Raw genomic sequence first — 12,869 nt, forward strand, 5'->3', positions numbered from 1 at the left:
CTGCAAAGGTTACTGGTCTTTGAGGAAACAAGGGAGAGGCACTAGGAGGATAAAGCAGATGTTTCTGAATATTGGAGGTAATACAAAAAAAGATAAATTCCACAAAACTTACACATGCACCCCCCCCTCCCCATACGGACATACACGTGCACACATATATCTAAACCCACACACAGGCATTGTTAAGCATTTTTATATACGTATTTACACGTGGTGCTTTTACTTATATATTTAGATATAACGATAACTGTTTCCTTGGTGAAGTCCTTAAAATAGGACTACCGTAAAGTCTGGGCAATTTCTGCATTGTGAACCCGATGATATCCCTTTAAGTAAGTATCAGTGAGTTTAAGAATGAAATTAATTCTTTAGCATGTTTAACAGCAGATAAAGTTATTGAAGTGTATTTTATAATTTAGTATGTAACATACTCTTCCTACACTTCTTTTTCTAGCAAAGGATTTCTAACCATGGAGCAGAAATGGCAGTGCCCTAACTCTGTGTTTTTAAATGCACGTTTTGTGTTCTTTCCTTTCTTCTGCTTCCAGCTCCAGAAAGAGCCCGTGCAACAGTTCGGTGCCAAATGACACAAAGAGGCCAGCGGACCTGATCGGTCAAGAAGTGATTTTGGTTTCCTTCCTTCTGCTCCTCCTGGTCTGGTTTCTGAATCGAGAGTTTGAGGTCAGTTACCGTCTCCACTACCATGGAGATGTGGAGGCTGATCTTCATCGCACCAAAATTCAGAGCATGAGGGATCAAGCTGACTGGCTGCTGAGGAATATTATTCCATACCACGTGGCTGAGCAGTTGAAGGTTTCCCAGAGCTATTCCAAAAACCACGACAGCGGCGGAGTAATCTTTGCAAGTATTGTGAACTTCAGCGAGTTCTATGAAGAGAACTACGAAGGAGGCAAAGAGTGCTACAGAGTCCTGAATGAATTGATTGGGGATTTTGATGAGCTGCTGAGCAAACCACATTACAGCAGCATTGAGAAAATCAAAACAATTGGGGCAACCTACATGGCTGCTTCAGGACTGAACACCTCACAGTGTCAGGACAACAACCATCCCCATGGACATTTGCAGACCCTTTTTGAATTTGCCAAAGAAATGATGCGAGTGGTGGATGACTTCAACAACAACATGCTGTGGTTTAATTTTAAACTTAGGATTGGCTTTAACCACGGCCCCCTCACAGCTGGGGTCATTGGCACCACCAAGTTGTTGTATGACATTTGGGGTGACACTGTGAACATTGCGAGCAGAATGGACACCACTGGCGTCGAGTGTCGTATACAGGTGAGTGAGGAGAGCTACCGCATCCTCAACAAGATGGGGTATGACTTTGACTATAGGGGGACAGTCAATGTGAAGGGGAAAGGTCAGATGAAGACCTACCTTTACCCAAAATGCATGGACAATGGGATCGTGCCACATCACCAGTTGTCTATATCTCCAGACATTCGGGTTCAAGTGGATGGCAGCATTGGGCGATCTCCAACGGATGAGATTGCCAACCTGGTGCCTTCTGTACAGAATTCTGATAAGATAGCCCATGGCACAGATAACTCAGAAACCAAGGACATCCTTCCTCCCGCCAAGAAGCTCCAGAAAGATGCGGTGAAAGCAGAGGAGAGGTGCAGGTTTGGCAAAGCCGCGGAGAAGACTGACTGTGAGGAAGCGGGAACTGAGGAGGTCAATGAACTGACAAAGCTAAATATCTCTAAGAGTGTATGATGCACTGTCAGAGTTGCATGAAGTGCTCTGTCAATAGAAACACAAAGACATTTGCAGTTGGCAATTTTCTTTTTCAAGAGAGACCTTCTCAACACCTGGGTTGTACGTTTGTTTTCATTTCAGCGCCTGGTGCTGTGTGGATCACAGCTCTTCAGGGCTTGTTTTCATCCATCTCTCTCCTCCATGCCCCAAATCACATCCCAAGCTCCCCAGCTCCCTGTGCAACCATCTTACAGCTGAGTAGAGGATATTAAGTGCCTTCAGATATACTCCATTGGACTCCCTGTCAAGGTACAGAGGCCCCAAGTGAAATCATAGCTTTGGGTATTTATCTAATTTTAAAAAGAAAAGCTGTGGTTATATCATTTTTATTGTTGTTTCTCACAAAACACTTTTTTTGCCTAATGCAACTCCTTGGGTTTTTTATATCTCTCTGAACAATGTTTTACTGTTATCAGACCTTTTGTATGTAAACACACAGACAAATGTGCATGTATCTACCATATGAGACTGACATAAAGTGCCAGTAACGTACCACAAAAGAATGTCTTGGCGAGGGGGTGACACAGTTTGACTTTATGTTGGGCTGGAGGAGGAGTTCTGCAGTGGCTCAACATTTAGTTAGAGTAGGCTGAACAGCTGCTGTAGTTTTATTCTCCTTTACCAATGCTTTCTTCAACCTTAATGTGCCATTGTGTGCTTTGGATACACTTCTTTTCCATATAGCCATTGAGTTATTGATATGTGGGAATGGAATAAGGGTTCGGACATCACCAGCTCTCAGGACAGGTTTCCAGAAGCAGACGAGTGACCACAGGAGTGTTGCAATTCAGGTCTGACGAGTCTAAAGCAGTTTCATGTTACTCCGTACACTAGCTGAATTTGCGAAGGTAGGTGAAGTCGGTATCTCGAAGCTGGTCTGATTTGAGAGAGAGAGAAAAGCGAAATAAATGTTTTGGGAATGCCTTTATTTATTTATTTATTTTATTCCTGTTTTTATTTTGTTTGGGGGGTTTTGTGTGTGTGGGCAGAAGGGATCAGGAGAGATGAATTGTTAATTGGTTTAATAAGAGTAATAAGATGGTGTTTCAGCCTCTTTGAACTACCAACCACTGTGAGGATGTTACCTAGGCAATATTTGTTTCAAAGCTGGTGAAACTTCCGAAGCCACCAAACACAATTGAGTATCCCAGCTTCCCTCTGTACTGAGTCAATGGTGCTGCACAATATTTTTCAGGATTTTTCCCCCCCTACACTGTGCTTTTGCAGCAGGGAATAGAACAGCATGCTCCCTGCGTGCCACTGAAAGCAGGAATAGGGAAAGAGTCCTTTCTAGTGAGCTGAGAAGCACAATAATTTCCCGGTCCTGCAGATGACTCTGTGCAGGTCCCTGGGACTGGAGACCTGCGGGAGCCCAGGGACCTGCCTGCACAGAGGGAACTGCAGGCTGGGGGCCTTAGACTATACCAGTTTGCCCTCTGCATGCTTCCATCACCTCCTTCACTTCCATTTGATGTCCTGCTTTGGATAATACTAATTATTCAGCTATTCCAGTTCAGCTAACTCCTTGTGACACCAAATAAACTGAAAGAATTTTTATGCCCTAAATAAGTTCATTAGCCAGGGTGAAATGCCAAAAATACAATGTCCAAAATAAGTTCATTAGCCAGCTGGTGAAATGCAATGCTGTGCTGTCTGCGTATAGCTGTGGCTTTTAATTCTTTCTTTCCATCTGAACTAAGGTCAGGATACTTCTTTTTATTCCCGATGTGATTTTTGGAGTTTGAGTGATAAATACGTACATTGTGAAGTACCTATTCAGCTATTTGAGATCCATCTACACTCCACGGTCAGCACGGAGCCCTTGAAGTCTTTGTCAAATGTAAATCTGTGAGATTTCTGGATCTTGGTTAGTTAAACAAGACTCTGCACACTGTTCTCAAAAGCTGCTGGTTATGCACGTCTAAGTCGTGTTTGATAGGAAAACTATTTAAAATTAAATCTTACTTGCTCAGTCTGCCAGCACACAAAAATTCAGGGGATACTCATCCCCATGCCCTTCTGCCACAGATGCTGTAGCCTGTTTGGGGGCTATTCCTGACAAGCAACAATACAAGGTTTTTATCAGTGCACAGTTTTACAGCAGCCTTCCTTCACCGTAGATTAAAACTAGCCCCCTCCCGCCCCCCTCCACGTAGTGGGTTGCACTTCCAACTTTCAGGTAGTATAATTCTGCAAATACCTCTTGCATCTGAAGAATGTATTCTTGAAACCATTTTTAGGGTTCTCGTTTCAGTGAAGTGTGTGTCAGTATTCTTTTCTTACAGTAGAGGAGTTAACGTGGCCCAGAATTGTTTACATGCCTCCTAGTGTTATATTAGTGTCTGAGTCGTTCAAACCTTTCTCCCTTTCACTTCTTTCTCCCAATTTTATAGACGACTACCCAGCATTTCTCTCTCATTAATCAGCTGTTTGCAATGGCAGAGTTCAGTCGAGACACGCCGGCTTCTCTCTCATGTGAGACGCTGCACAATAGCTAAACCTCCACCAGCAACAGCCCTGCACCCAGTGAGAAGTTTGCACCCTGTGATTAAACCTGAAAGGAGAGGGTGCTGGAGTAGGGCCCCAGGCCCAGAGCACCTTCCTTCTCATTATTCAAGCAGTGCACTGCAGAATACAAAAGCCTCATCCTCCAGCCTGTAAAGTAAATAACACTCCCATGCTGTCATGGTGTGGTGCAGTGGGAGTATTGTTGGGTTTCTGGTAACATTAGAATACAAAAAAAAAAAAAAAAAACCACCAGGGCCTCTTTTTTGTTGGCACTAAGCAAATAAAATGACTGAGGACAGAAGCGTTAGTGGACTCTGAAATCAAGGGCTGTTGTCTGCTCTGGGGACTGTCGGTGATGTTACTCTGCCTTAACTCTGAAGCTGGGAAGAGAGTCACAAAAAGTCGAGTAACTTGTGGTACCCCTGTTTGCTTATTGCCACCAGGACAGCAGCAGGCATTCAACAACTGAGACTGCGGGTCTTCTTTCAGAGGTTTTAAATCTTCTCTTTAATGCAGTGTAGTAATGAAATCAAGAAGCCAAGCTCTCAGCATACGGTTTGGCTAGTGAGATTTTCCCAGGCACAAGGAGCAAGGAGATACCGATTTTCTATTGTAAAACAGTGGGGGCCGAACCTTTACACCTTCCCTTTACACCTTTGAAAAGATGTCCCAATACTCGCAAAAATTACTCCGGAGGCGTTTTTAATGGCATTGTGCGGTTCTGCATTCCTCTCTGCAGCTGTGACACGTGTGTGCTTGTGGGAGGCCGTGATCAAAGTTCATTTCATTAAAGTATCTTTTGTGCTTGTTCTGTTAGTGCCAGCGCAATTCGAACACGGTGTAAAAGTTGAGGAGTTGGCCAGGTTCCTGACCAGTGTATTCTGCAAGAGTACAAAGCGCAGGAGGATTTTGATGTGACAAAATGGGGGTGGGGAGGATGGACTCCCCAAGGGCTTTACAAAAAATAAGTATTTGGATACTCTTACTTCAGGCCTAAAACGCAGAAAGGAGGCGCCCGGAGCAAAAATGCAAGGAGCTGTAAACCAGACACTGTACCCATGCCATTTAGCTAAAGAAGAGCTTATTCTTGATTAAAGAGTCAAGCTTTTAGGTTATCTGGCATTTCTAAATTGCTAACTAACCTGTTTCTAAAACTTTAATTCTGAATACAACAAAAAAAATGTTGCAAGGGAGCAGTTACAAATTTCATGTCTTTATTTTGCAACATCACAAGAGGCTGAGAGCGCCTGAGGTTGGATATAATGCAATCGGCTATTTAACTGTGCAGCTTGAGTTGGGGTTTTTTGCCAAATTTAAAGACTGTCTGATTTCTCCCTTCTTCCCTGCTGTGGTCTTGTTTGCTCAGTCTGAATGGGACAAGTGGTTCTTGCCACCCTCCTCCTCACCTTTGCTAAACTGCATCTTCCGTACTGCACAGCAGCATTTGAACTCTGCTGCTGCGAGGTCATGGCTTCAGATGCTGCTTTCCCTGCTGTTTGCCTCCGTTTCCTAATATAGAAGGGAAGAGTACGTTTGCTTTGGTCCATCTTGGTCCATTTGTCTGGTCACAGCTGCAGCTTTCTCCCTGTGTTGTTGGTAAACTGCTTGACAGAAGATACAGAAGGAGCAGCAGACGCATCCCAATAATTAAGCTTAAGAATTCTGAGAAAAAATATGGTTTTTGTCACACCACAAGTGGAAAAAACTTTTATTTCCCTGAGTTTTAGGAAGTGTGCAAAAGCAGAAGAGAGTAAGAAATAAAATCCAGTGTTTGCTGTCAGTGTTGGGATTTGCTGAAGCAAATTTTTAAGTCCTGTTTTAGTTAAATATTACAAAACTGCTAAAAGTGCAGTAAGTATTTATTGATGTGACTCTCCCAAATGCTGAAGCTGTCACAGGAGTGGTCTGACAGTAAATACAGAATGATTTTCATGTGGAAAGAGCAACAGTCGAGGCAGAGGTGCAGGGATCCCCCAGCGCCCTGGTGGTACCATCTCGATGCCCAGACAGCTGTGAAAACCCAGTTGGGGTCTCGGAGTAATCCTGAGACTTGGCTAGCTCTATGTGGAACAGCAGCTTGGGCAGGAAAGTCATTTATTCCAACTTATTTTCGTTTCAGGGTCTCTATGCAGGCTGTAGCCGTTGTTTTGATTTCTAAGGGAGCAACATTTAGGGGGAAAAACCTGAACTACTGTTTGTTGTTGCTGAGAAGATCCTCCACTGCCAGTAGCAGTACGATTCTGTGAAGTCCAGTAATAAAGTTGGAGATCGTAACGCTAATTCTGGCAGACGCTGTAGTTGTTCAGGTTTTGAGTGCCCCGATGGTCTGAAGATCTTTCAGTCAAGAGCTGTGAAATCGTGGACCATTTTCTGCTAGAATATACCAAAAATGTAAAGGAAACCAGAGAGGTAGAAGACCCCAGTCTGCAGAAATGCAGCACGAGCAGTGTAGGGTACAGCGTAACGGTGGGGTTCTGGCTTGCTGTGCAAATGTACACAGCGCAGGGGATGCTCTGTACCATAACCTGTGCTTCCAGGTCTGCAGTCAGTGAGAAAAGGAGAAGGTGAATGTGAAACGAGGTGTCAGGTTGTTTCGAAGGCTCATCCTTAGTTTCTGGGTGTGATGTCTTTGCTGGCTGCTGCAGGGAAAAGGTTTCTTGGTTGGGAAGCAGAGTCCTGGCTGCCCAGCAGCACGTTTTCTGTGGTGGGATCAGGGAGTCTTAAAATGGGCCTATTTTTAAAAAATCTGCTTTAATGCCACCCTCTGAACTCTGTCCAGAGCGATGAAGAGTTTGGTCAGTGAAAATCAGACACGAGGAGCTTATTATCTTTGTTTTATTAGAGTTCATTTAAAATGAACATCAGGCTCTGAAGAGGTTCATGTAGAAAATAAAATAGGGGTGAAAAGTATTTTGTCTTAATAGTGGCTCAGTTCATGCGGTGCCGTGGGGAAGGGTTTTGAGGTGCTTTATAGACGCTCTGTGAAGCTCTCTTAGAAAAAAAGTAATGCAAGTTTTCTGCATAGAACCTTTTTCAAGCCTTCATCAGGCGAGTTAACTTCTGTCTTCAGCCCACATAAGTGGCTGGGCTGTACAACGTGTATAGAAGTGTTTGCTACTTACCTCCAGGAGTCAACATTAGCTGTTGAGAAAGATTATTTTGGAAAAAATAGATCAGTAGAAGATATTTAAAGCTTTTTTTCCCTGGTACTTTATTGTAGCTGCTAAACATTTGTCGGGCTAACCAAGCCTCCAGGCCCAAGGCTGGCGAGGAGCAGGACCAGCGTTTGCACGCGCGCTGCTCCAGATGCAATATGTTCAACATCATTTTTAGCAGCTGCTTCACACGCGTGTCTCCAAGTTGGGAATCAGTGTTGAGGAAGTAGCCGCTTGTGTTTTACACTTCTGGAAAGGCCCCGAGGCTGCTGTGTTGGTTTCTCACGCCTGAGCCTTTACGTGGTTTGTTCTGTTCTCTCCGTTTTCTGGCTCGCTGCAACAACGCTGCAACAACACGTATTTTAATCTCCAGAAGTTGCAGTGTTCGCTGAATCTGAAGAACTGCAGAAGGTCGTGGCTGGGAACACTTACTAAGATTTTAAGTTTTGGCTCTAAGTGGTGTTGCTCTAACCTCGCACGTCCCCAGTTTGAGTGTCGATTCTCAAATCCTCCTTCAGATGAGTCAAAACAAAGCGACTTTTTTCCTTCTTTTCTCCCTTAGTCATCACATCTTTGCTTGTTTCTAACTTAATGCATTGGCTAAATATTAGTTTGCAATTGAAAGATGGTTTGTATCAATTTGTGGTTGAAAGATTTAAGCTCAGGGCAGGGAAGAACGCAGCGTGTGGTACATCTGCGGGTTTGCCCAGGGAAAATTCCTCTTTAGCATCCTCGAAACTTTGCCTTTATTTGAGTGAGACCAGAGCTTCGTTTGTGATTTATTCCTAATATGAGCTGTATAGCTGTTGCCCCTAGAAATTGCCCAAAGGAGGCAGGTTGCAATATTGCAGTGGTCTGCTCTAATTGCTGCCTGAACCAGGATTTGGCCACTGTGCAGGTACCAGCACAGTCCCACCAGCACCATCAGATGTTTCTCTTCATGTGTAGTAGTTCAGGAGTCCACAGTTGCCAGAGTAACCCTCTCCCCAGTTTAATTTCTAGTTTTCAGAGACCATGTTGAGAGAGATGTTGAAGGCCAGGTTGGTCATCTTCTAGTGGAAGGTGTCCCTGCCCATGGCAGGGGGGTTGGAACTAGATGATCTTTCAGGTCCCTTCCAACCCAAACCATTCTATGATTCTATTTTTTATATATATATATATATAAAAAATAGAATATATATATGCTGAGACAAACTTGTTATACCCTACTGCGAGTACAGCTTTAAACTTCCAAAGTAATAAACTCTTCAAAGCCAAGAGCCTTAACAACTCCAAACATCTGCTGAGAGACAAAACACAGTTTTAAGTTTGTGCTGAATATTTGGGAATTTTTTCAGCTCAATGGTGGGTGTCTCCTGTTTGCGAGGAGGCGGCGGCAGTATCCAAAGATGATTAGGACCTTGGCCACCCTCACCAAATAACCCAGGAAGAGGTAGACAGGCTCCCCCCTTGTGCTCTCAGGAAAGTCACCTCGCTCCCCCAGGGCTGATGTTTATATATTGCATTGCTCAGAAAAGCTCCTTCTTTCCGTGGAACAGTATTTTTAATTTAGCATAAAACGTCTTTGCTGGCAGCAGGAGCTGGATTCCTCCTTTCCGACCCCCAGGGTTTTCTGGTCTTGCGGCACTGAGATGAAGAAGGCAGGGATGTAGATGATGGGAAAGCTGGGTGAGTCGGGAAGGAGCTGGATGCGCCCCTGGAACCGGACCTGGCAGAGGGGCCGGAGCCGAGGAGCCGCCGTGTGGGTCCCGCAGCCGTGCCCGGGCAGCGGTGGGCTTCGGCAGGGCAACGGCCCCGCTCGGCTGGGGAGGTGCAGGGGTCTGGGCAGGCTTGTGCTGGGGGCAGCGACCCCCTGCCCTGCTCAGTTGAGCCAGTCCACGGTCAGCCTGACGGCTCTTGGATGCCTTTGTAAATGCATCTTCCCTCCTGGCCTGTTGGTTTCATGTGAAATTGCTCACAATTTCATGTGAGCAAATTCCAGCTGGTTATTAAAGACGTGCACTGGAAATGGAGGCGCCGCTGTCTGACCGCGGGCTGGGGTTGGGGCTGGGTCTGCCCCACCTCAGCTCGTACAGCATCGCACCTTCCCGGGACCCTGCACACGCCGTCGCCGCGCGTCAGGAGCGGTGATACCCCATTACAAACAGCCTGCGAGAAATTATTTTCGAAGTGAGAAACTCAAATCAGGGTTGGCTTTGGTTTACAGAGTGGCTGTCAGCTGGGCAGTGGGGCGGGCTCCCCCCCACCCCCTGCTTTCTTTGAAAGCTGCCTCGACAGTATTACCCGAGAATTCAGCACTGCCTGTCCTTGCAGAAACACACGTGGAGATGGCAGAGAAAGCGTTAACTGAGAAAGTAATTGAAACGTTATTGAATTATGAATTGAAACATTAATGGAGAACAGTTTCCAGTTAAAAAGAAAGAAGATAAGGAAAAAAAAAAAGGCAAATTAAAACATTTTGAAGTCTTCAGGTCAGCTGGAAATTGTTTCTTCGTGACGTCTCTGTTTTCTTTCTCTTCCTACCCCAGCGAAACCCGTGTTCCCGCTACCTTCTCCACTCCCTTCTTGCAAAAAGAGAGAGCGCCAGCCTGTTTACACCCACTGCTGGGGGAAGCTGGCAGCTTCTGCCGGGGCTTTGCTGGGGGACGGGGCTTCCTCACAGCGGCTTCACTGTAAATATTCTGCCTATGCTTCGTTGACAAAACCGAAATGGAAAAAAGTTGTATCTGTGAAATATTAAGCTATATATGTATATAGATAAACCGCGTATTATCTCCGACTCGTTACTACGGCTCTGTAATCAATTGTATATTAAACCGTTTTACTGTATGGCAGATCATTTCACGCTATCTTAGATGTAGAAAAGCTGAGAAAGTAATTCACAATACACTATGTCAACTTAAAATTGGTTTGCTTTTTTATTTTTGCTCCAGCACGACTTCAAACGCACCCCTGTGCCGTTTGCACATTGTTTCAAAGAATAATAGTTTGGAACTGAAGTTTTTTCAGCCTTTGTTTTGGATCTGGCTTTTCACAATGTTTCTTTGATAAATCACTAAACCACCGAGTTAATTTTTGATTAGGTGCATATTTAGAAGGCGTTTTAAATGCGAAAGGAATTTGTCACACAGACACACTGCACTTTCATGTGTCAGTTGGCAGTAAATGACCTTCATGTTCCCAATGCCAGTTGAGAAGACGACTCCTTCCTCATTTTTCCTCATTTTAATACTGCTCTGAAGTGTTGGGAAGGGGCTGTGCAGCAGCCCGGCGGCAGCACCTCTGCAGCCATCGTGTTGTCACCGCTGGCTGTGGCGGGAGGTCTCGACAGAGAGCTTTTCCACGCGGGGAGCTTGCTTTAGCCAAAATTGGGGATGAATTTTGTGTAGTTATTTTTTTTTTTCTTTACCAAAGAGCATTGATGGTTTATTCTGGAATACCAGTGCCTTATTCAGATTCTCTTAATCCGTTTGGAAAGTGGAGAGAGGCATTGTTCTTCTGGAGTAAGAGTCCACAGAAAAAGAAATGGCTGACCAGGAGCGGCTCTGCAAGAAGAGGAGCCTTCATGCTTTCAAAATCTGAACCCGTCCGGCTGAAGGAGCTGACGGTGTTGGACTGCTGCAGGCGGCTCGGCAGCAAAGCCCCCCTGTCTGTCTGTCCGTCCCTCCCACACACCCCCTGCCTCCCTCGGGGTCTCTCTTAAGCATCCCACTGTGTGTTCACTGGGTTTCTCTGGGGGAAAAAACCAACCCTAGTGAAGCCCCGAGTCCTTGCAAAGGGAGGTTTGACCTGGAAGATTTGAAGGTTTCCTCCTCACCCAGGCGCTCAGCTCCTCCCCGCCGATAACCGGAGACCCGCCGCCGTCCCCTCCTGCCGCACCAAACCTTCTCCTCTCCACACGTGCGGCCGCCGGGGCCGTGTGGCCGTAAGCTTTTGTGTGGGTCCAGTCGGACGTCCGCCTTTGCCTTCCCCCAGCTCTCCGGGTTGCAGCAGACCAAGAGCTTTGTCCTCCTGGAATCACAGAGAGGTGGAGTCCAGTTTCTCCAGGGCTCGTTTGTTGTTTTCCTTCATATTTTAAATAGGTTTTTATTCCCCAAAGACAAGGTAAGTATCGGAGCACATGTGTAATGCACGGGTGGTGCGTTGGCTCTGCAGCCGGCGCTGGCACCGTGTTCCTCGAGGCCACCCCAGGGTTTTCGTGCCAGTAGGTGTGTGTAAGCCGTGCTCGAGCGTTCCTGGGTCTTCGCCTTCTGTTGCGGGCGAAAGCTGTTCCCGTGTTATCCAGTTGGGGTCCTACTGTAGATCGTGGTGATTGTCAACTGCCAAGGGATATTTTTTAATAAATCTTACCAAGGCATTTCAAATAAAGCCCGTCTTCCTGGTTTCCTTTTCAGTTCTACGTTGTCTTCTCCCCAGGTAACCCCACGTTCAAGTTTCTTCTCTTTCTGTGCTCTGGTTCATGGTCAGGAACACGTTGTACACCCACCTTGGGTGTACTGAAAGATGCATCCTATGTTTGTTCAGTTTATATGAGGACTGTGGCTACAAGAAAAGCCCAGAGATCTTTCAGGGACACGTTTCACAGCACTTCCCAAAAGCCCAGGCTGCTTTTGGCCATAGGCAGCCTCAGGGCAGCTTGGTATCCTCGGCTGAGCCGGATGGTGAGGGACAACCAGGACAACCTGGAGGCTGTTGCATCTCCCATCTGCCAGAGCTTCCACCCCTGAGTCACGCTGCACCCGCGGGAGATCTGGAGCCGCTCGTTTCTTCCTCCTGTGTGTTTAGGACTGCCCTGGGTGCTGGGAGGGCCGCGTTAATGTGCCCCCCGGGCGCGGTAGCGTGGCGTGAGGCTCCCAGGCCGCTGTGGGCTGCCCGGCTGCGCTGGGGTCAGCTGCTTCCAAGGAGCCACCAGCAGCTCTGGGGTAAAAGGCGCAAATGTTCGCCTTGCCAGAGCCTCTTGCCATCCACAAGCCCTGGGTGGGTGGAAACTCTGCCCGGCGTGTGCCCTCCCCAGCTCACCAGAGGTGGTTTTTCAACCTTCCCCGGGCGGTGGGAGCCTGAGGGTCGCTGCTGGCCTGGGCTCGGCCCGCGCAGGGACACCCGGCTGCCCTCGGGCTCCAGTGCGGTGGAAGGTGGGTGTGGAGCACATCTGCCAGCTCCTGACCCCTTTCCGGGGGTATCCTTGGGGGGTTCCCTGGGGATCCCCAAGCTCCAGTTGCTCCCCCAGTTTCCTGGGGCTGCTCCAGCTCCCTCTGGGTCTCAGCCCCACAACCTGGCAGCGCAGCCAGAGCTGGACTCCATCTCTGCTCGTGGGGACGCCCACCCGCGCCTCTGCTGCGCCATTGCCGAGGCTTCACCGACAGGCGCTGCCGCTGCTGCCGGCCCGGGACCTGCTCCGGGTGCAGCCTGTGGCTGGGGCAGCGAGGG

The 12,869-nt window shown here is 47.1% G+C and overlaps 1 protein-coding gene across 4 annotated transcripts in view; it reads left to right on the forward strand.

Annotated features, from left to right (window-relative positions):
* ADCY9 (adenylate cyclase 9) overlaps positions 1 to 10,347 on the forward strand; it is a 95,813-nt gene extending 85,466 nt beyond the window's left edge. For all 4 annotated transcript variants that reach the window (XM_074886384.1, XM_074886386.1, XM_074886387.1 and 1 more), the window contains one exon: positions 549 to 10,347. In XM_074886384.1, coding sequence (XP_074742485.1) covers positions 549 to 1,737 — 1,189 coding nt within the window. In that variant the 3' untranslated portion in view covers positions 1,738 to 10,347. The remainder of the gene's footprint in view (positions 1 to 548) is intronic.
* Positions 10,348 to 12,869: the final 2,522 nt, after the last annotated feature.

The sequence above is a fragment of the Strix uralensis genome, chromosome 16 (assembly GCF_047716275.1).
Source record: "Strix uralensis isolate ZFMK-TIS-50842 chromosome 16, bStrUra1, whole genome shotgun sequence".
NCBI classification, from domain to species: Eukaryota; Metazoa; Chordata; class Aves; order Strigiformes; family Strigidae; genus Strix; species Strix uralensis.